A 21,997-nucleotide genomic window follows, 5' to 3' on the forward strand; every position below is an offset into this window, starting at 1 on the left:
TTAAATACGTCTATGGGATTCAGAACGGGGGTGGAAAACTGCGAACCAGGTAGACAAACAAAGGATGTGTAAATGACGTCAGACTTCGGCGGTCTATTGGTAACCTGGTGTACACAAAGAGCCCCTTGTGTGTATTAACTGTGACATATTTCTTGGATTCCTCATCTAAAACTATCTGTTGATATGCATGGCTCATATCTAACTTAGTGTATTTTTCACCCTCTCCTAGGGTTGCAAACATGTCTTCCATTTTTGGAATGGGGTACTGATCTAGTGAAGACACCTTATTTACAGTCAACTTATAGTCCCCACACAGCCTAACTGTCGCATCGGGCTTCAACACCGGGACTATGGGTGCGGCCCATTCTGAGAATGTCACTGGTTCTATAATTTTCTCCTTCTGCAACCGATCTATTTCTGCCTCGAAGGGCGCCGATACTGTGGGTGACTCGGGGCTAAAGCACCCAGGGGAAATGCAGAGCACCCATCACAAACTCATCACAAAAAAAGAAAAAGAAAAAAACACCGACATCTTCACTTCATGGAGTACATTTTTGTAACCAAATTAACCAAATTAACGGCATTAAAGTAACAAAACCCCCCCAAAAAGGTGGACCGGCCGCACATGCGTTGCGCACCCAGAAGCGAGGACATAAATCGGCACCCCTGCCTCCACCTTTTGTTTCATAGCAAATGGCACTGATCTTGGTTTGTAGAATCGGGGCTTGGCATCACTGTCTACGTGTATCTTTGCCATAGTAAGCTCACTGATAAATCTTCAACACCAAAAAAATACTTTTGAAAGCTAAAACATGGCAAAAACTACCTCAAAGTATGTCCACAAGGCAAAATAATTACCATGTATTACCATGCAATCACACATGTGGTGTAAACACGCCCACCTGTGCGCCCACCTGTGCGCCCAGCTGCGCGCTGACAGAGCAAGAATACTAGACCACCACAGATACCAGAGACAAAGTACAGAGCCACTCTCTCTGGGAGACCTGTAAAGGAGATATGTTTATGAAGGTCACAGGTCAAACTAATACGAAAAAAATAAGTAAATTCACAGTTATGCAGGTAATCATTCCGGCCTTTAGACCTATCTCTCATAAGACATGTAAGACCCATGTCTTCTGTAAAATAGGAGGAGCCACATTAGTTTGACATAGCAGGAGTCAGTGTGTGTACACATACCCAGAATTTTTTCTAAGACCTCCAGAGAGTTGGTTAAGAGGATGTTTTGAGGCCTGGAGTTGGGGCCAGTGTACCATCCGCCTGCAGGTGAGAGGGGGCCGGGCTCAGAAGCCGGTGAATGTCTACACGCTACTAAATAGTGGATATTCTTACCATGTGTGTAGTCAGAGATCATGAAGGGATCCGTGGAACCACCACGACCCACAACATCCTCGAGAAGGTATCGAGGCACTGAAGAAAACAATGTAAGATTTGCACATAAGACCTGATGCAAATAATCATGCTGCCTCACAAACAGTGAAAGCTGCTCTGCCAAATTTCTACTTGAGTGAGTGATACTGCTGTATTGATTTAAAAAATACTTAAGAATTCTAAAGTACAAATTACAAAGTACATCGACATTTACTTTTTAATATCAATACATCGTTGTATAAAAATTTAAAATATTCCCCCAAAATTCACAGATTTTCCAGAAAATGTAAAAATATATATTAATTAGGGTGACCATATTCTGAATTCCTAAAAAGAGGACACCTAACGAATGCACGCGTGAAAAATATTGCTTTATAAATAATATATTTATTTATTTAAAGCATGTCTCCTCTGTTTGTTTCAGATAACAAAATAATCACAGTTTAATAATTCAGCTTATTAACAAAATAAAATAACATCTCTCTCTCAACAAGTCTTATCTTAGAACAAGTGAGGTACCCCATTATTCAAAATAACCTCTCTCTCATGTCTATAATGTAAAAATGTAAAAAATGCCTGTTAATTAAACAAAAGAAAATATAGAAGTAGCCTGTTCTTCAATGTTATAGCTCATTCTTCAAAATAATGTCTCCTATGGCTAATGTAAAAAATATAAATAATGCTTCAACATTTAAACAAAAAGAAAAGAGAGGTAGATAACAAAATAATCACTCTCATACAAATATGCTCTATAATATTTCATGTTAAGTTCTGTATGAACATTCACGGGTACTTTTTGCGCATTTCATTTGTGAAGTTGCATTTGCGTTTCGGCATTTTCTCCGTCTCTGTCTGTGTAACTTTTCTCAGTCGGGGAGCAATGAATGACAGGCAGCCCTGAGCGCGATGTATGCTGTTCAGTGTGTGTGAGTGTGTGTGGGTGTGTGTGTGTGTGTGTGTGTGTGTGTGTGTGTGTGTGTGTGTGTGTGTGTGTGTGTGTGTGTTTGGTCACATGTGCCTCCAGCCTGTCAGCAGCCGTGTTGCCAAGTCTCGTGAGAGAAATAAGGAAACATTCCTCCAAAACAAGCCAGAAAAAGAAGCACATTTTTGTTTTTGAAGTTGCGGTAAATATTCGGACATGGCAACAACTCGTTCGCAATTTACAAAACCGGGGTTACGGAAGTACCATATTTAGCGCTTTCATTGTAAAAAAAAGAAAAACACCGGACATTTGAAGGATTTTATAAACCCCCCCCGGACAGGCCGGACAGCACCCCAAAAGAGGACATGTCCGGGTAAAAGAGGACGTATGGTCACCCTAAATAAACTCTGGCAGTCAATGTGTTAATAATCCTATATAAAAGACTAGCATCTTTTTTAGCAGTTAAACGGATCAATGTACAGACAGTCCATTGAAGCGGAAAATTATGTGCCATAATTTATTATTTCTAAGTCACATTAGCTTTATCGCGGTCAATACAGGATTCCTTACTGAGATCAAGTTTAAACTAATTTGTAATACAAAAAATAAAACGTGACGTTCTGAATGGAGGTGGCTGCAGTGAAACCATACAGATGCGGTCACGTAGCACGGAGAAATTCCTTTCTATCAAAACCAAGTTTGACCTAATAAAAGCAAAATATCAAAACATACAGGCGGAAAACATACGGGCGGGGCTTGCGTGCGTCACCAGGGCTTCCGAGCAGCAGGGGCAGAGTTTGCCTAGAACTGCGGTGGGATCCATAATAACGCGCCAATGACATGTAACACGTTCATTTTTTCCAAAGCCCGGAGTGCCAATGACGTGTAACACGTCAAAACCGTGTTTTCAGTGTTTACGTTAGATGGCACTGTTCGCCAACCTATGAGTGATCCTATGACTTCTGGAGAAGAGTAGATCCGAAAATAATGTGATCACAGCAAACCCAGCCCCGTCCGATCTAATGTTAAAGGATTTAGAAAAATACATTTGTATCTGCTTTCCTGTTTTTGTCTTTTTTTTCTTCTGTGTTTCGTTTTTGGCGAGAACAAGCAATATTCAACAGCCAATAACTAAAGAACGGAGGGTTGCGGTAACACGCTTTTCCCCCCCCGATGGAAGCAGAGACACTCCTCCGTCTTTACAAGCTCTTTACAAGATCTACAAGCTTGTGTGCCGCGCTACAAGCTTGTAGATCTGCTATTTCTTTTTTTTTTAACTGTGAAAATGTGTGCAAATATGTGAATATATATACACATTTTTAACTCAAATATTTGCTTCCGGGGGTCCCTGGAACAAAATATTTTGAGATGGGGGGGTTCCGCGGACAAATACATATCATTTTGGGTGGTCCTTTTTACATGTATTGATTTTACTGTAGCTTGAACCCCCCTGCACTTTACGACTCAAAAAAGCGTTCTTGTAGCACTTTCAGGTACGGATGATCCTTCCCACAATTCACCTCCACGATGGGTATTGCCTGTAAACACACACACACACACACACACACACACACACACACACACACACACACACACACACACACACACACACACACACACACACACACACACACACACACACACAGCTAGAGAAATGTACGCACAATGTAGTGTTCTTCACTTTTGTTCACAACTATTTGTGACTACATAGTAAGTTGATATGTACTGTAGCAACTGTATTGTATAGGCTAGTAACTGATGCACTGTATTTGAAAATGTTCAGCAACCCACTGAGTGAGTCTTTCAGACTAGTGAGCTAAATCATTACCTTCTTGAGATAACTGAAAGCCATGAATGGGGTGTTCACGTCCATGTAGAGTTTAGTCAACACCATGTAGAAGTTGTACACGTTCATAGAGTATGGTGGATACAGCTCACTGCACATGACAAGGAGGATTTGCACAGCCATTATATAACGATATGACACACTGGGCGATATGGCTATGACATCAAATCAATATCCTAATTATTTCTCGATTACGATTAATGAACGACTATTAAACAAATAATAATACTGAAAATAGCAGATCTACAAGCGTGTGATCTTGTAGATCGGCTATTTACTCTCTGTGTACGCCACCATTGTACACTGAAGTATACGTAATACAGGGTTAAAGGAGAATTCCAGTCATTTTAGATGTTTGCTTTGATGTGTCGCTAATCACTCACCAACATACAAAGGTCCGTTGAATTTTTCCAGAGAAGCTCCTGTCGTCCATTGTGGAGACCCCTTCAACTGGCATAATGGAGTAATGCGGATAAACAAAAACAAAAATCGCCTATTTTAGCAGCTCCAAAGTTAGTTTTTTTTCCCACTAATCTTCATGTTCTCAAACATGCACTGAATGTCCCTTATGAGCTGCCGTTCATGCAGAACGACATGGAGCTGGTTGCTTGTTTCTCTCACAGAATCTGGCAACACCGAGGACTAGCTTCACGTCGTTCTACATGAACAGCAGTTCATAAGGGACATTCAGTGCATGTTTGAGTGTCAGTACACTGCATAATGAGGATTAGTGGGAAAAAAACGAACTTTGGAGCTGCTAAAATAGCAGATTTTTGTTTATCCGCATTACTCCATTATGCCAGTGGAAGGGGTCTCCACAATGGACAACAGGGGCTTCTCTGGAAAAATTCAACGGCCCTTTGTATGTTGGTGAGTGATTAGCGACACATCAAAGCAAACATCTAAAATGACTGGAATTCTCCTTTAAGTGGTTAATCAGACAATCGATTTAGTCGATAATAAAAAATCTAATTAAATCGTTGATTCATTGATATAAATATATGTTTAAAAAAAAAACTTCTTGATTATTCAATTAACCTGTTTTGAGATTTGAGGCCATTCCTGACAGTTGTAATATAGGCTACCTGTAAGTTTGTGCCATCTTATCGGCGTAGCGGGTCGCACCATTCCAATCGCTCATTAAGGCACACATCCCCATGGCCTGGTACATCACTCTGAGCATGTAAATGTTGGAGTCATCGAACACGGTCCCCATCTTGTCCAGGGACTGTTTACACATATCCAGCAACTCGCTAGGGGGTGCAAGAGAGTTAAGGATGCAATGGCAGAGGCTGAAACTGAAAAGCTATTGTTAAAGGTACTCAAATCAGACTCTTGTAACAGGTGGGATGATATACTTTGTTGATTCAACAGCTTTTACATTTACGTATTTATTTTCAGAGCAAAGAGGATCTTGCCGAAGAGTAAGTATAAGTTGTCTCAGTAGATCAGTGTGCGAAAGGGGAACGCTTGATAGGCGTTTCGAGAACAGGTACAGCATGACTCCGGGCGCTATTTATACGATCAATAGCTAGGCCTGTCACAATTAGTACATAATCGTCGAATCACAATTATTTGAGATAATCACAATTATTTTTGCATAATCGTCATAATCGTTTCCATTTTGAAAAATGTTCACACATTTTCAAATTATAAAAAAAAGCAGAAATAGCAGATCTACAAGCATACAACGTGTCACAACGCGCTATAAGCTTGTAGATCTGCTCTTTCTGCTTTTATACATGAATAAAAATATTAAATATGTCAATAATGTATTTGTATATTTAAGTCATTTGTCATTATCTGCCCTGTACAATTTATGATTACGAAGCCTAAAAGGCTGAATTTGTTCCAATGTTCAATGCTAAAGACACAATGAAATCGTTAATCGCAATGATTTGAGTGACAATTAATCATCAACTTAAATGTGTAATCGTAATCCTATGAATAGCACAAGGAGGCACATGGCCTGAAACACATGGCGTTGGAACAACAGATGTTCAGGAGGCGGAGAAACACAACTTTTACTCCGCCCACACACCAATCTACCTGGCGCTATTTATACCCTGTCAGAACTACCCAGAAACCCCTTATTCGCTTTCGTACATCCGTACTCAAGCTCATAACGTTTTCAGTCCGCGTTGTGCCATGCTGACTACGCCATCGGCCGTCCGCGTGTGCCGTGCTGACTACGCTAACGACCTCCTCCCCAAAGACTCCAGGGTCGGCGACCCTCCCCGGAACCCTCTTCCCCTCCCTCCATTACATTCTATTCATTCAATAAAACTTTACATTCTATTCATTCAATAAAACTTTAAACTTTCCATAAAGGCGTGTTTCTTCGTCTAGTGAAAGGGCATTGTGGGTGTGAAAACCTCATCTTATGTAAGGATATTTTTCTCCTTGCTCTTGTAGGCTAACCAAAGCAGTTCAATGGTCGTCCTAGCGAAGCTGACCATGTCACTGATGACGTCTGGCCCAATGGGATCACTCCGCTCACGCACTTTGAGCTTGGCCTCGTCCTGAGACCAAGGAGAGAAGATGACATGTTAGAGTTGAGGAACATTAGCCGCTTGTGAACTAAGATAATTCTGTTATCAATGATCTATCAATACTGCTGTGCTCTTGTGTGTGATGTTGAGGTGATGATTGTGTTTGTTTGTTTGTTTGTTTGCTTATTTATTTCAAAAATATTTCAAAAGGTTCTCAGAAATGTTCTAAAAATATTCAAAATGTTCTGAAAAATAGGGCTCACGTCAGTGTTTCCCCTAGGCAGAAGCTGAAGGTGTGGGAGAGGAAAAAAACATTTTTGGTTGAAAATTAAACATTTTGGGTTCTCAAAATGCATATTTAAGCTCAAACACAAAGTCTTATATCTTATATAGTACATGTGCACAGTAATAATCTGTATAGTTTACATATGAATTGTCTCCAGATTTAGGAGAATATACTTTTATTAGACAAAAGTATACAAATCCATCAGTCACAACTAGTGATGGCACAGATGGCATCCTGCCTGAGAGCATTTGAGCATATCAATGCATTTGAGCATTGATATCATTCTTTTTTTTTTACAGAAAAAATCATACTGTGGCGGTCGGATTTAAGGGTTGGCGGCCCGCCACTGCTTAATGCATACAGGGGAAACACTGCACGTGTAATAATAATAATAATAATAATAATGTATTTTTGCACATTTGGGTCCCGTGCAGACACCAAATGTATCTTTTGGGTCTCGAGTTGAAAAGGTTAGGGAATCCCAGGTTTACAGTGTTTGCTCTATGTTCTAAGGTTTTTATCTCTGTGTTTACACATTCAAATTCCCTCACCGGACACTAAAACTTCTGAACTGAACTGTATATGTCATTTTATTTTGTCAGTTCTTTTTTTCTGTCTTTTCTGTCTTGTTTTTCATGACTTACTTTGGACTTAGTTCGACATTCCTGGCAGTCACAGGTGAAGTTGTATCCGTCTCTTAACTGGTCGTTTCTTTCTTCGGTCGTAAACATAAGGTCTATGTAGGTGATCAGCATCTTTGGAAGGCACAGGAACACACACACACATGTGAATAGTACTTCAGGTTTCTCCTCCACATCTTATTCTGGGGTCAAGGAGTTGTTTTTTATATCTCGAGTGTCTAAGGGCAAGTACACACTGTAGGACTTTTAAGCGCGGATCTCCTCGCAAAGTGATCATAACCCTGTTCATACTGTATGCTACTGTATGATGTCCAATCGGCGACAGAGACAAATATCAAACCTGCTAAATATCTAGAAACACTCGGGAACGCATCGCCGAGCGCTATTATCGCAGGTAGATCCTCTCGCAGAGCCTTTCACACACAGCAAGCAATATGTCGCCGATCAAAGCCCGAGGGGGGTTTTGTCGGTGATCGATAAAAAAGGTCCCAGACAGCATAATCGGAGCAAATATCCAACAGTGTGTACCCACCCTAAAAGACTGATGCCCAGCCCGTACGGGCTTACAAGACACTCACAAAAGATATATAACTAGAAAAAGTGCTCCTCGGAGCACAGGTCTCCGCCAGGTCAGGTAGGTTATTGTGGCCTCCTGGTGGCGCTATAATAGGCCAATGTTTAAAGGGTACCATTTGTTCTTAGGCCTTGCACGGCAATCGGACACTGCATTCATGGTTTGAGGCATTTTGTGCATTTTTTTTTTGTGCTAAATTAGACCTGCTGGTGGCGCTATAACAGACCAATGTTAAAAGGGTGGCATTTGTTCCTCAACATAGTGTGAATGTGCGTGCAAAGTTTGACCGCAATCGGACGGTGCGTTCATGATTTGCGGAATTTTGTTCAAAACAAGCCACTACTGCAAACTTTAGATGTCAATCTTAGCCAATGAGGATGGAATATGAAAAATCAAACACATCCGTCTTGATCACATGACTATAGAGATCATGTGTACCGATTTGCGTGAAATTTGGATAAAATCGGAAGGAGTAATATAAAGAAATGTGTTTTACATAAATGGCCTCCTGGTGGCACTATAAAAGGCAGATGTGAAAAATGCAGGGCAAAGGTTTTTCCTTGACCTCTAGGGAGTGTGCATACAAAGTTTTACACAGATCGGTGCAGTTATAGGTAAAAACATGAATCGGCCTGTTATAGCGCCACCATGAGGCTGATTTGAAAATTTTCAAGTGGTATTTCTTCCTCGGCATAGTGTGCGTAATATGCGTGCAAAATTTCACAGAAATTGCATGCTGTGTTCATGATTTGAGGCATTTTGTTGAAAATGGAGCACTCCTGCAAACTTTGGAAGCCATTTTTAGCCAATCAGGATGGAATATGACAAATATGAAAGACAAGTTTTGTTTAATGACTATAGAGATACTGTGTACCGATTTGCGAGATTTTTGGACAAAATCTGTAGGAGTACTGTCAAAAAATATGTTTTGCACAAATCGGCCTCCTGGTGGCGCTATAAAAGGCCCATGTGAAAAATTTGGGGCAGAAGTTCGGAATTGGCATCCAGGGAGTGTGTGTGCACAGTTTTGCTGTGATCAAGCCAACGGTGGCGGAGATTAGCTGGTGACAGACGGACACACGGACGGACGGACACACGGACGGACGGACGGACGGAGGGTAAAACATACTCTCTCGCCATGCCTTTCGGCCTGGCGGAGACAATTATTAGTACATCTTTGGAAACTTTCACCTACAGTAGGCCTATGCCCAAAATAGGGATGCCAGGTTTAAAGTGGTTAAGACCAGCTGGTTCAAATGGTGATCCCCTACCCCAGTGGTTCTCAACCAGTGGTCCGGGACCACCAGTGGTACTTGAGGGAGTTCCAGGTGGTCCTCAGCTAAATGATGGAGAGTTGGTAACAATTGGTTTCATTTTACTCTCTCAAGAGTTAAACTATTATAACATTTGCATCACTTAATTTACAAGAAGTCTTCACAATTAGAGAATGAAGAATAATTGTTATTTTGATCAACGTTTGCCTGTTATCTCTCCTATGGTACCAACATGCAGCATGGATGGAATTGTGGACAAAATCATATCCAACGATAACAACATATTCTAAGGCTTGGGTCTGAGAGTCTAAATCTCATCAAACGGTGGTCTGTGGCTCAAATACCGAATAAATAATGGACCTTGATATGAAAAAGGTTGAAAACCACTGCCCTACCCCCTTGTAACACATACCGTGTCCCCCATCCACACACACACATCCCTGTGCAGCTGTCTCCTCTCCTCACCTCATCACCAGGCTTCATATCCTGTACTGCCCGTATTTCTGCTGCCGTTCCCTTGTTTGTGACAACCACACTGGGTACACAGCTGTGGTTCATGAGGGAAACACTGAGGGGAGAGAGGGTGATGGAGAGAGAAGGTCAACAGGAAGAGAAGAGAGAAGAGCGAAAATCTAAGTTTGATTTTTTGACTAGCTATACATCTCTAGTTCACAGTTTAGCATGATAACCATTGCAGACTAGTAGCTTAGTGCAGTCATCATGCATTGAATATGTGGACTCCTATATTGATACATGCAAATTGTTACAACAAATATATGAAGAACTTTCAATGATGTTCATATATGAATCCACTTCTCTGCACAATTCAAGTATGGGGAATTGATTGGAATGGTGATTTTACATCCATATATGCTTAAATGGCCTTTTAATGCAAGATTTCATACAAATATAATCATTTTTAAAATAAGGCCTATTAAAGGGATATTTCACTTTAAAAAAAACTTTGGGTCATTTTATCGTCTACTCAGGCTTTTGCGAACCCCCCAGACCGTTTTTAAGTTGCTTGATTTACTATTTAGATATTTGATAATCATTTTATCAGACACGCCCCCTTCCTATACAAACCCATTATAACTTCAAACTCAATTTTTAACCTGTTAGATTCATCAAAAACACCCGTCCTTGGTTCTGCTGACTCACCCTGCCCTCCTAATACGTGAGGGGGCCGTGTTTTTTCGATTACTTTTTTCATTTATTTTCATTTATTTTTTTATTGTATTTTATTTTTTTCATTTTCAAAAAAAAACATTACAAATAAATGAAAAAAGTTATCGATAAAACACGGCCCCCTCGCGTATTAGGAGGGCAGGGTGAGTCACCATAACCAATGACGGGTGTTTTTGATGAATCTAACATGTTCAAAATGGAGTTTGAAGTTATAATGGGTTTGTATAGGAAGGGGGCGTGTCTGATAAAATGAATATCAAATATCTAAATACTGAATCAAGCAACTTAAAAACCGTCTGGGGTGCTCACAAAAGCCTGAGTAGACGATAAAATGACCAAAAGTTTATTTGAAAGTGAAATATCCCTTTAATATCCCCAATTTGAAAGTGTGTGCTGAGAACCAACATGTTCCTAATGGCTATAGAAAACTGCTCACCATTCTAAGCTTTAATTTGAGTGGTAACATGTGGTTGCAAAACACATAGACCTAACCCTAAACGTCCTACACTAGTAAAAAGAATAGAATAATAAACGGTGCATTTGTATATATACATCAATCACGGACAATATACTATGATTTTTCAAAGGTTAGTCAAAATCACTCGGATTCGCTGGCAGTGGGCTGACACTTTTCTGAAAAACTCAGTCTGGCATTTTGTGACAACCACACATTATTGCAGTACTGTAGCTTTTTTTAATGGTGACATGACATGATAAGTACGGTTTAAGTGGTTACATTGATGACGGTTTAACTCTGTATGTGTGCGTGTGTGTGTGTGTGTGTGCCTGTGTGTGCCTGCGTGTGCGTGCGTGTGCGAGAGTGTGTGTGTGTGTGTTCTTACTCAGCGTAGACAACACGACCGATATCAGGTACCAATTCCTCATCATGCAAATCGAAGCCATTACAGCGAGCCTGTTGCACAGAGAGAGAAATCATTACTAATCCTGCTAATGTATTCACACCTGTTGGATAACAATATGATCGTTTTTTTCTTCTTCTCATTTTTAATGATCTGCAGTGAGTTAGGTGAGAAATGGTCGTCAGATTGTTAGCGTTTCAGAATCCATGAGTGCTAGACAGGTGAGAAAGTGGTCAGTGTGTACTAATGCTATTCTGTATCAAAGTAGCAGACAGTAAAGGGGGGGGGGGTACAGTATATTGTTACTGTCTGGCAGAAACCTTGTATCTCCATTTTTTTTTTCTTTGTAGCTCACAGTGATGTGCATTGTGTTGTGAGCTTGTAGATCAGCTATTGATTTTAGATTTTTCTTTACCTATAATGGCATGCTCAAAATTGGGATGCCAGGTTGAAAGTGGTAAAAAGAAAGTGGTCTTCACACTACCTGGGAGAAGAGTGAAAGCAGGTCATAGTGATCAGGGAAGTCCAGGTGTTTGGAATAGAAGTGATGCAGGCTGGCGATTTCAGCCTCGTGAATCCATTTAATCTCTTCGTCTGTAAGATACACAGTGTTAATTAACTTAATGTGTAAAAATCTACACATGTGCAAAGAATATAAATACAGAATAGACAGGTTACACAAATGCACTGCTCCACTGTATTAATCACTTCAACCCTATAGGGCATAGCAGTGGCGGCCATTTTGTGGAGCCACAAATCGAACCGAGATTTCCGAAATTATTATTTTTTTTCGGGAAAAAAAAATATTTGTATAGTTATAGTTATAGTGCTCAGTGTGAATGGCCCTTAACAGAGGCTATGCGCGTGACATCATCGTACCCGGAAGTTATGCGTGAATGCCTACTGACTGGCAAAAAACTACTTTCTGGCCTTGACAGACCAAACATCCAAACAGAAAAGTCCTATCTGATTGTATTAAACAACGTTAAACTCACAAACATGGCAGCTGTACGGAAAGCTTGAAAGCACTGAATGATCACAGCAGCCTTGGAAAACAGCGATCACATTCCCGAAAATATTGCCCACCCCTCCTTTAAATCGGTAAAATCCTGTTTTTTTCAGTTAATTCAACTCTTGAGAGTGTATAAATGGAACCGAATGGACCCGTAAGGGTCCATTTGGCTACATCTTTCCTCTCTCTTAGTTACAAATGAATTACATTAAATTAACACAGATTGTATGGAGAATGTACCCATGTGTGCGCATGTTTGTGTGTTTCTGTTGAGTGATCCCTTACGTGAATGCAATTCTCCCATCAGTATAAGCTTCTCAGATGCAGATCTTTCTTTCTGTTTCATCTGTAGAAAGAAGCATTTGCAAGAAATTAAGCATCGGCAAAAATTCTACACTTCTTAATATCTTTATTAATAAACATAATGCACAAAGTTTATTTCTATACAGCAGTTATTACAAATCAATTCAATAATTACAGATATATCATAAGGTACCTGTACTTATACCCATCACATATCATTCATGTTCTTTAGTGATAATATTAAGAAGAATTGTCAAATAACTGATTTCAAAATGCTACTGTTGGTTTATAAAGCACTGAATGGTTTAAGGCCAAAAAACATTTCTGATCTTGTGCTATCATGAACCATCCAGACCTCAGGTCATCTGAGACAGGTCTGCTTTCTGTACCCCTTAAAGGCATAGTATGTAACTTTGTGTTTACATAACAAAACATTAAGTACATTTTTACCAATAATTTCCCTCTATACCAGCAGTCATCAGCCACTACAGTAGTGTGGTGGTGTTTACCTGCAGACACACACTGCCCTCTCACTGTATTTTGTTGTTTTCACTGTTTGTTTTGGTAGACGGGATGTGTTTGTGCTACCAAAACAAACAATGAAAACACCAACATACATCCAGAGGGAAGTTTGTCTGCATGTTGATTCCAGGGACGTGGCATATTAGCATATTCATGAGGGGTTGTTCTTGCAGGCGTGGCATAATGGCATAAATAGATCCTGGAATTGTTAATAAGGGAAAAGACAAGAGTAGTCCCAGTCTCGTATCATGGATATATATTGTTTGACTATATATTGCTTGACTCCGTTTTTTTATTGTTTACTTTTTTTTAACTATATTTCCTGTATGATGTGAGTTTTTGCAATTGTTGTAATTGATGGATTCTACTGGAGGAAGCTATTATGTATCTGCCCAGTACCAACTTTTGATATTGAATGCTTCTGTGAAAAATCCAATAAACAAAGTTTGAAAAAAAAAATATATATATATTTTAGAATTTCCATTTCCGATAAGCAGCAAGCTATATTCTTCGATTATTTTTGATTCATACTCTGACAAATTTGTGTGATTGTAAAGACAAAACGGAAGCGGGGAAGTGTCTGGCAATAGTCTGGCTCGCGAGACAACAATAGACTCAACAACTCGTATTTCATAAATAGGAAGTGTTGGAAAAATGATCAAGAAAGACCCCCCACTTACCTTTGTGGCAAGGATCCTGGCCACCAGGCGGACTGGCTCTGATGGACACCATTTCGGACCATACTTAAACATTGCTGAGCACTCCAGCTTGTGCATATTCCAGTCCCCTTTCTGACACACAAAAGCTATTATTTTTAATTAACCCACTCAATCTCCTCTCCACCTGAATCAGATCTTTGCATGTCTACTGTGGGCATAGCCACTTAGGGCTTAGCCTAAGTCAGGGGTGGGCAACTTTGTAGATGGTGAGGGCCTCAAAATTTCCTCAATCACTCTGGGGGGCCGCATTGTTTATCCCCCCCAGGGCCAGGGCTGAATTTTGGTCCCAGCCCTCCCCTGTTTATCGGCACTCTCGCCAGTAGTACCCCATTACTCAAAAAGCCCATAATAGTCACATATGTGATAAATAAGGGATATTAACTATTATTATTTATTAGTTATAACCTTGTTTTTATTTAGCATTTAGTAATGCTTCTATCAACTTACTACAGCTGTACTGCTAAACAAAACTTCACATTCCTGAGTATGCCTTTCAGAGTATTGCTGTAACCTTGGCTTAAAAATATACAAAAATTAACACTAGAATTATAGTTAATAAGGCTTCTATTAAAATAAACGAGAGCGCGCTCTACTGGTGGACTGTTGTAATTAAAATGGTTCATGGAAAGTTGCATGTTTGGAACAGTTGAAGGCAATAGTTCACCATTTCGGATATGTTTAGATTACTTTGTTTTTCTTTGTGATTTAAAAAAACAAACAAAAATAACCTTTTTTTTTTTTTTTGCCTGGGGCCGCATTGAGTGACGGTGCGGGCCGCATGCGGACCGCGGGCCGCCAGTTGCCCATCCCTGGCCTAAGTGGTTAAATAAAAGGACATTCAGTTCATGTGTGTATATTGACTTGTTTCCTTGTTAATTGTATAATTCAAATGAATTGTTCTTTTCACAATTGAAGTTTACTTAATTTAAACCTATTTTATCAAACAGTTATTTGTGTTTATTTACATTTATTTGTTACTTATAAGTGAAATATTCTTAAATATAAACTTTTTTTATAAACGTTTTTCAAAATGATTAGAAATATAAAATAAATGTTATCGGTGGTCTAGGACGCTCGGAAATTTAGATCAACATCGGACCCAAAAATCTGGGTTTTGTTTCTTATTGATCCACAGTGAAACCAAAGGTGAACTTCCATGTGTGATCAATCACATTCCATTCCTTGTTTCTGTTTTACACTCAATCAGAAGTGTTCTGTATCAGATATGAAACAAAGCCCAGGACCTTTTTGTGTTATCCTTTTAGCCTTATGTCTTACTGTACCATGCACAGCTGTTTACATTTCTGACTAGTAATAAAGTATTCAATCAATCAAAAAAGTAACTAAGAACAAATTAACAATCAGATGGTAGAGAAATAATGTGAGCAACTTCAGATGAAAATGAGCTTTTGGCTAACTTTGACATGAAATAAAAACTGACATGTTGATTAATGTGCACCGTCCCTGGTAAATGAATAAATAAATAAATACATAAAAGCTTCAATTTCCTACAGTCATTAACCCCTTTCTTCCTCATCCACTCGTATCCTACCTGGCAGTTGACATTGCAATAGAAGGCTTTCTTGCACTTTACACATTTCTTCAAGTCTTCTTCAAGTTTCCTATGAATGAACAAACATTAGGTTTTAATGAGCAACATGTTACAACATATGTGTTTACATCCTGGATATTTTGATTGTTTAAACACACACACAAGCACACACACAAGCACACAAGCACACACACACACACACACACACACACACACACACACACACACACACACACACACACACACACACACACACACACACACCTAGATAGCATTGTGCTTAGGTACTCCAGTGCACCAGATTAACTTTCAACCCAACAGAGAAATTTGTAAAAATAATAATAAAAATAATATTTTTTTGAATGAAGTAAAGAAGATTGTCCAAAAAATACTGGTATATTCTATCCACTGATCCTGCTTTAGGTCACATGTTTAAAACGCCCCCAATGTTTGCACATAAACAAGCCCAAAATTTAAGAGACTCACTGGTCAGAGCAGACTGTTACGTACCTCCTAAACATTTTATGTCAGACCCACCTACAGTTAATTTCACCTACAGTTAGTTCAGGATGTCTTCAATGTAACGCTATGATTAAAGGTGACACAGTGTTACACCCTCATCCTGGCAAAAATATTAACATTAAGATTAGAATTACATGCAAAACTAAATATGTGGTCTATCTGTTGAAACTGCTATCTGCTATGTAGGCAAAACAAAGAGAGAATTGAACATAAGAATTGGTGAACACAAATCTAATATTAGAAATAGGGATGAAAAGCGAGACACTTTAATTCAGCAGGGCATGAGGTATGTTCTTTGAGGTTTCAAGGCATTGAGACGGTACATCCTTTAAAGAGAGGTGGTAACAGAGATAGGCTTCTCCTACAAAGAGAAGCTCGTTGGATACACAATCTACAGACCGAACACCACAAGGGGTTAAACGAGGAACTGCTATTGGGCTGTTTTCTATAAACGGGTTTGTGATTGGGGTTGAGTCTTATGTCTGAGATTGTGTATTCAGAGAGGTGTACGTTTATTATTAATTATTTATTTCATTGACTGGTTTGTTTTGTTTTGTTTTGTAATTGTATTTGCAATTGTTACAGCATTCCTGTTTATGACAGTAAGTCAAGGGGGTGTGCCTACATGAACTGCCTTTTAAAACCTGTTTTTAGACGGACCAATTTCTGTGTGGCACCCTGGTCCCCCTATTTAACTGTCCCTAAATGTTTACATTACCATACACGCTGAGAAAGGCTTGATGCCAAAACGTGTCCGTGTGTGCTGTTGTCCGTGCTGCATGAATTAAAAGTACCAGAAGGACTTTAAATTAAATACAGCACTTTACGCAAATCTGAAGTGAAATGCTGAACATCAGATTGTTTGTACAAGCATTTAAACAAATATTAAAATAGTCTAATTGCAAAATGTCTATATTTGTGGATTATGCGGCCCAGCTGTAGTGTGCAGTATGTAAATTAAACTACAATTTCAGTCATCAACTGGACATGGCATCCATCATACCTCATAGCTTTAGCGAAGTCATAGCTTTTTCTATCAGGCAAAAGGAAGGTGAATGTTTTTGTCCCCAAACATCCAAACACAGTGCCATTGTTATACTTTTTAAAGGCTTTTTATACAGGATTCAATCTTCAAAACACAGTCACTAAATATTATATGCAGTCATTTGTCAAGTCTTTGTTGCATCAATGACTATCACACTTGCAAGTTATCTTACATAGCCATTTGTTTGAATTAAATATATATTAAATGTACCCTTAAGGGTAAATACGTATACATTCAGAGTTAAATTAGCACTCAGAATTTTACTGTATAGCCTATAGGTGTGATCTGTGTCGATATAAAGTGTGAGGAAGGCTTGACGCCGAAACGCGTCCGTGTATGAATGAATAAAAAGCACCAGAAGGACTTTTACTTTCTTATTGTGAATCTCTGTGAGCCTTTTTACTGTGATCGATATAAATTCTCAGGAGAAATCATGCACCTGTACTTACGAAGCGGGACCTTAACAAAGGATTACTCCAGAAACACAATATACACTTACTGTACAGTAAATGGTGTGTGTGTTTGCAACAAACCCTGCTCAATAAGGGAATAGATGAAGAATCAGTTCGATCACGGGTTCCCCCAGAGTTAGTGTCGAAGTGTCCTTGAGCAAGACATTGAACCCCTAATTGCTCCCGATGAGCAGGTTGGTGCCTTGCATGGTTTCCTCCGCCATCGGTGTGTGTGAATGCGTGTGTGAATGAATGTGTGTGTGTGAATGGGTGAATGTAATGCACAATCTATATAAACGCTTTGGATAAAAGCAAATATAAATGCACCATTTACATAAATACATACTTAGCAAAGCAGAATTCGCAGTAGTGTCCCCTGTTTTTAACTTTGAGGATGCAAGAGTACGCCGGGGAGGAGAAGATAAGTTCTCCAACTTTGAATGGTTTGGTCACCCGAAGACCTCGTCCTTTAGTAGGACTGCCGAACATCTCGATTCCCTCGATTTGTTCCTGCATTGTTGCTGCCACGGTCTTACGAGTGCCCGTCGAAGCAGCTTTATTACACAAGGAAAGCAAAGATAGATATTGTAATTAATGAAGATATTAAAAAAATATTTCATCAGCATCATCTTATACTATTATAATGTACAGTCATACAGTTCTATTGTAGGCTACACTGTAACACTATCAAACATGTGTTTAATTCCTCACCTGTCATGAATCCTGATGTCTGTCCAAGGTGGTCCTTGTCTGTAGACACTGAGTTGATGAATTTGTAGTTGATCTGTATCAGAAAGTGTCAGATACAAGATACCTGATTAATACAATGGTTTCTATTTCCTGGAAAGAGTTAAGCTGGGAGGAGAGACAGAGGGAGAGGTTGCCAAAATCCTTAGCCTACGCACAGTCAGAACAACCAATCATGTCGAGACATGATACACCAGCATTAGAAAGGCCATGAGAACATGAAAATAAGCCAAATGAGAGCCTCCACAGAATTGACCTTTTTTCATACCTATTTAGTTAAACATGTATTAGTCTAATGTCACACGTATGGATCCTTTTTTCTTACATGTTCAACTTTGTATTTAGATTTTATTTAGTTATAGAGCTTCACAAGAATGTTGTTGTTAACTCATCTTAAAGAAGAATCTGAAAATGACAGTTGTTGTAAGGGCATAAAACCCTTTTTGTTATTCTCATTCTCATTTGATATTATTCAAATAAAAGGGACTTATTGAGAAACATGGGTTTTTCTTTACAAATCAAGACAATAGCCTAAATTAATAATCATATAGCCCTCAAAGCTGAAAAAAAGGACGTTTTAAAAATATATATATCGTATCGAAAATCGAATCGAATCGTGACCTTAAAATCGAAAGTCAAATCGAATCGTGGATTAGGCGTATCGTGACACTCCTAATTAGTCTACAGTCTATTCTCTACTACAGAGGTGCTTAAAGTGGGGTCCAGGGACCCCTAGGGGTCCTTGAGGGGGTTCCAGGGCGTCCCCAGCAAAATGTGTTAATATAGCAGCAAAACAACCACTTTAAAACACAACGCGCCACAATGCGATGAGCGACGTTTTTATTTTTCATTTAAAAAAAAAAGTTCAATTCCTTTTAAGTCCACTCACATCGGAATGCAAAAGTCGTCCTGCACGTGATACGTCCTCCTATTTTATGCAGCCTATGTATGTCGTTTTACGTCCACCTCGGAGCCTGTAGCCTACGTCAATGGTTCTCAACCTTTTCAGGCCACGACCCCCCAAATTTGAACTGGGGACCCCCCACCCTGCCCTGACAAGCACTTGGAATGATAGGCATTACATTTTGTTTGACTCGGTTCCAAAGTATCCAAAATATTGTGAAAATAGCAGATCTACATGCACACAACGACTCGCAATGTGAGGCGTTGTGAGCTTGTAGATCGGCTATTTTTTTTTAAATTTGCCTCTTATATTATTTGACAATTTGGTCAATGTTTGACTAGTTTTTATAGAATAGTTTGTTGATACCTTTGATGCAGTGATCCTTTATATGTCTATGGTTGAGGCCCCAGGCTGTCGCCTACCTTGCCTAATAGGCAAGTCCACCTCTGCACTGTTCTATTCTGTATTCAGCAGAGTGGGTGGAGACCAGTGGTGTGCTTGCAGATCGGCTATTTTTGGCTAATGTAGATCGGATATGTTCCCCTGAGAAACGGGATGCTGGGGTTCAGGTGGTTAGTGTGAAAAAAACCTATCCCTATTAAACAAAGATTTGGCGGCCCCCCTGTAGTTACTCTGAGGATCCCCTAGGGGTCCCGGACCCCCTGTTGAAGACCCCTGCTTTATAGTGTTCTAATTCCAATAGGCTCTATGCACAGCAGCCATATTGTGAAGACATTCACAGGTGTTACCAATGATACTAATGAAGGCTCTGTTCCATTTGTAGCATAGTGGTTCTCAGAAATTTTCACGACCCCCATTTTTTTACACACTCGTAAGGTTCCATTTGGAAACCCCTTAAGGAAGAAACAAATTTAGAGCCACTTGGTGTAGCAGAGTGTTTTCAGTGAGCCAACATGCACAATATCAGCAGCACCCTGACTCTGTTTGACCCATAGGTTTGACCAGAATGGAACAGAGCCTTCATTAGTATCATTGGTAACACCTGTGAATGTCTTCATAATATGGCTGCTGTGCATAGAGCCTATTGTGTCTGCTATTGTCCCCCATCTAGCCCTGGTCCAGACCGACTCAAAGCGTTAGTGAGTTCTCTCTAACGCCCTGCCAGGCCAGCCACTCGGCTCTGTCTATTCTCGGAGGTGGGAAGCCTCTTAGGACCCACCTTCTCTGTACAATACAATTTTTGGGCAGATTCCACTGCGCCCTCTACATATCTGGTCAATATAAATGATCATTGACCAGATCTGTAGGGGGCGCAGTGGAGTGAATAAAGTACTTTCCATTTAGCGGACATCATTTATTTTCTGCCCAAAAAGAGAGAACTCACTAACGCTCTGTACCAGGGCTATCCCCCCCCATCACTTCCAATTTCACTTGTTTATCTTCTATGAGTTCTTTCTCCTGATTGGGTGAAAATGTTATCCCGACCTGAATTTTAACTTTCTATTTTGGAGAAACTGCGAAGAACACCGTTACGGAACAATATAGCAATGATTAGGCTATAATAAAGCTATTTAACACACATTAAATGTAAGCTAGTTTACTTTTAAATATTTTCATAATAGCATCTGCGTCACCTTGAAAATAAAGTAGGCTAATAAAGTCAAATAGAAAATGTGCGGACAATAATTTCAGTACCTTGTTTAAATTTTGTTTGCATTATTGTATATTATTTGTCTTGTTGTTTCGATGAATTGAATACACACCACAATGGAAACAAGCTGTAAGGCTTTCTTGGGTTTATCCTTTTAGCATCCTTTAGTATGAAACAGCACCTCGATGTATTGATTGATTTATTAACAGTTTGCAAAAAAAAGCACAGATTTTTTGCAAACTGTTAATAAAGTAATCAATCAATCAATCAATCAATCAATCAATCAATCAATCAAAAACCCTCCATCCCATATAACCACACCCCAGAGATGAAAGTTACTTTTCTTAGGTCACTTTAATTGCATTCTATTCCTATCACATTCTGCCCTTTACGTTGAACTTGATGACAAAGATAATCATAAATAAAAATTATCCAATCAAATAATTGGGCTACATTACCTCAGTCGTGGTTTTATGAGAGAACAGTCAGATTGCAGTCACATCAGATCGCTCTCTGTCAATGATCACTGTTACTGACGTACTGTTGTTTGGTCTACTGTTTGTTTGTTGTTGTCCGGGGCAAATCCCATCAGTACAGTATCCTTTCACCATTTCCTCAATGCGAAACTCAAACATTAAGAAACGAAACTTAACACATTTCTTGGTACGCAACTTAAGGTAATGAAACGAAACTTAGCCAACGTAGACTGAAGCAGGTGGCTGGTTTAGCCCTGAAACATGATGGAACCGAGAGTTCCTGGTTGAGAGTGGTGTTCGATGTTTTTACATTGCCAACTCTCACATGTACATAAACGTTCAGATTTCAAATATAAAGTGCTTACCCACGAGCCACGGATATTACGTTGATACGTTCCGTGATAAGTACCCGTATCTCCCGTATTGTTCAATAAAAAAGCATTTTAATCCGATCATCAGAGTGCAATACACCTCCCAACCATTAGTGTCGCATGGTTGAAAGCATCGGAGAAAATTCAGAGAAAATGGCCGGCAATCGGATTAAAATGCTTTTTATTGAACAATGCGGGAGATACGGGTACTTATCGTGGAACGGATCAACTTGTAACATGCGTGGCTCAGGGGTAAGCACTTTATATTTGAAATCTGAACGTTTATGT

The 21,997-nt window shown here is 39.5% G+C and overlaps 2 protein-coding genes across 2 annotated transcripts; both read right to left on the bottom strand.

Annotated features, from left to right (window-relative positions):
• Positions 1–1,777: 1,777 nt before the first annotated feature.
• Positions 1,778–5,409, bottom strand: LOC308075487 (N-lysine methyltransferase SMYD2-like). Its single transcript, XM_080415395.1, has 3 exons — positions 5,243–5,409; positions 4,140–4,248; positions 1,778–3,849 (listed from the first exon to the last, which is right to left on the bottom strand). The coding sequence occupies exons 1-3, from the start codon at positions 5,395–5,397 to the stop codon at positions 3,769–3,771; spliced, it is 345 nt and encodes a 114-aa protein (XP_080271521.1). The 5' UTR covers positions 5,398–5,409; the 3' UTR covers positions 1,778–3,768.
• A 1,129-nt stretch (positions 5,410–6,538) lies between these two features.
• LOC308075659 (N-lysine methyltransferase SMYD2-like) lies at positions 6,539–21,458 on the bottom strand (the record flags this gene model as incomplete). Its single annotated transcript, XM_080415607.1, has 11 exons — positions 21,321–21,458; positions 18,311–18,383; positions 17,946–18,153; positions 15,581–15,650; positions 13,990–14,100; positions 12,770–12,830; positions 11,957–12,066; positions 11,455–11,525; positions 9,890–9,992; positions 7,580–7,690; positions 6,539–6,679 (listed from the first exon to the last, which is right to left on the bottom strand). The coding sequence occupies exons 2-11, from the start codon at positions 18,315–18,317 to the stop codon at positions 6,539–6,541; spliced, it is 993 nt and encodes a 330-aa protein (XP_080271733.1). The 5' UTR covers positions 18,318–18,383; positions 21,321–21,458.
• Positions 21,459–21,997: the final 539 nt, after the last annotated feature.

Source organism: Gymnoscopelus braueri (genome assembly GCF_963280865.1).
Source record: "Gymnoscopelus braueri genome assembly, chromosome: 20".
Lineage (NCBI taxonomy): Eukaryota > Metazoa > Chordata > Actinopteri > Myctophiformes > Myctophidae > Gymnoscopelus > Gymnoscopelus braueri.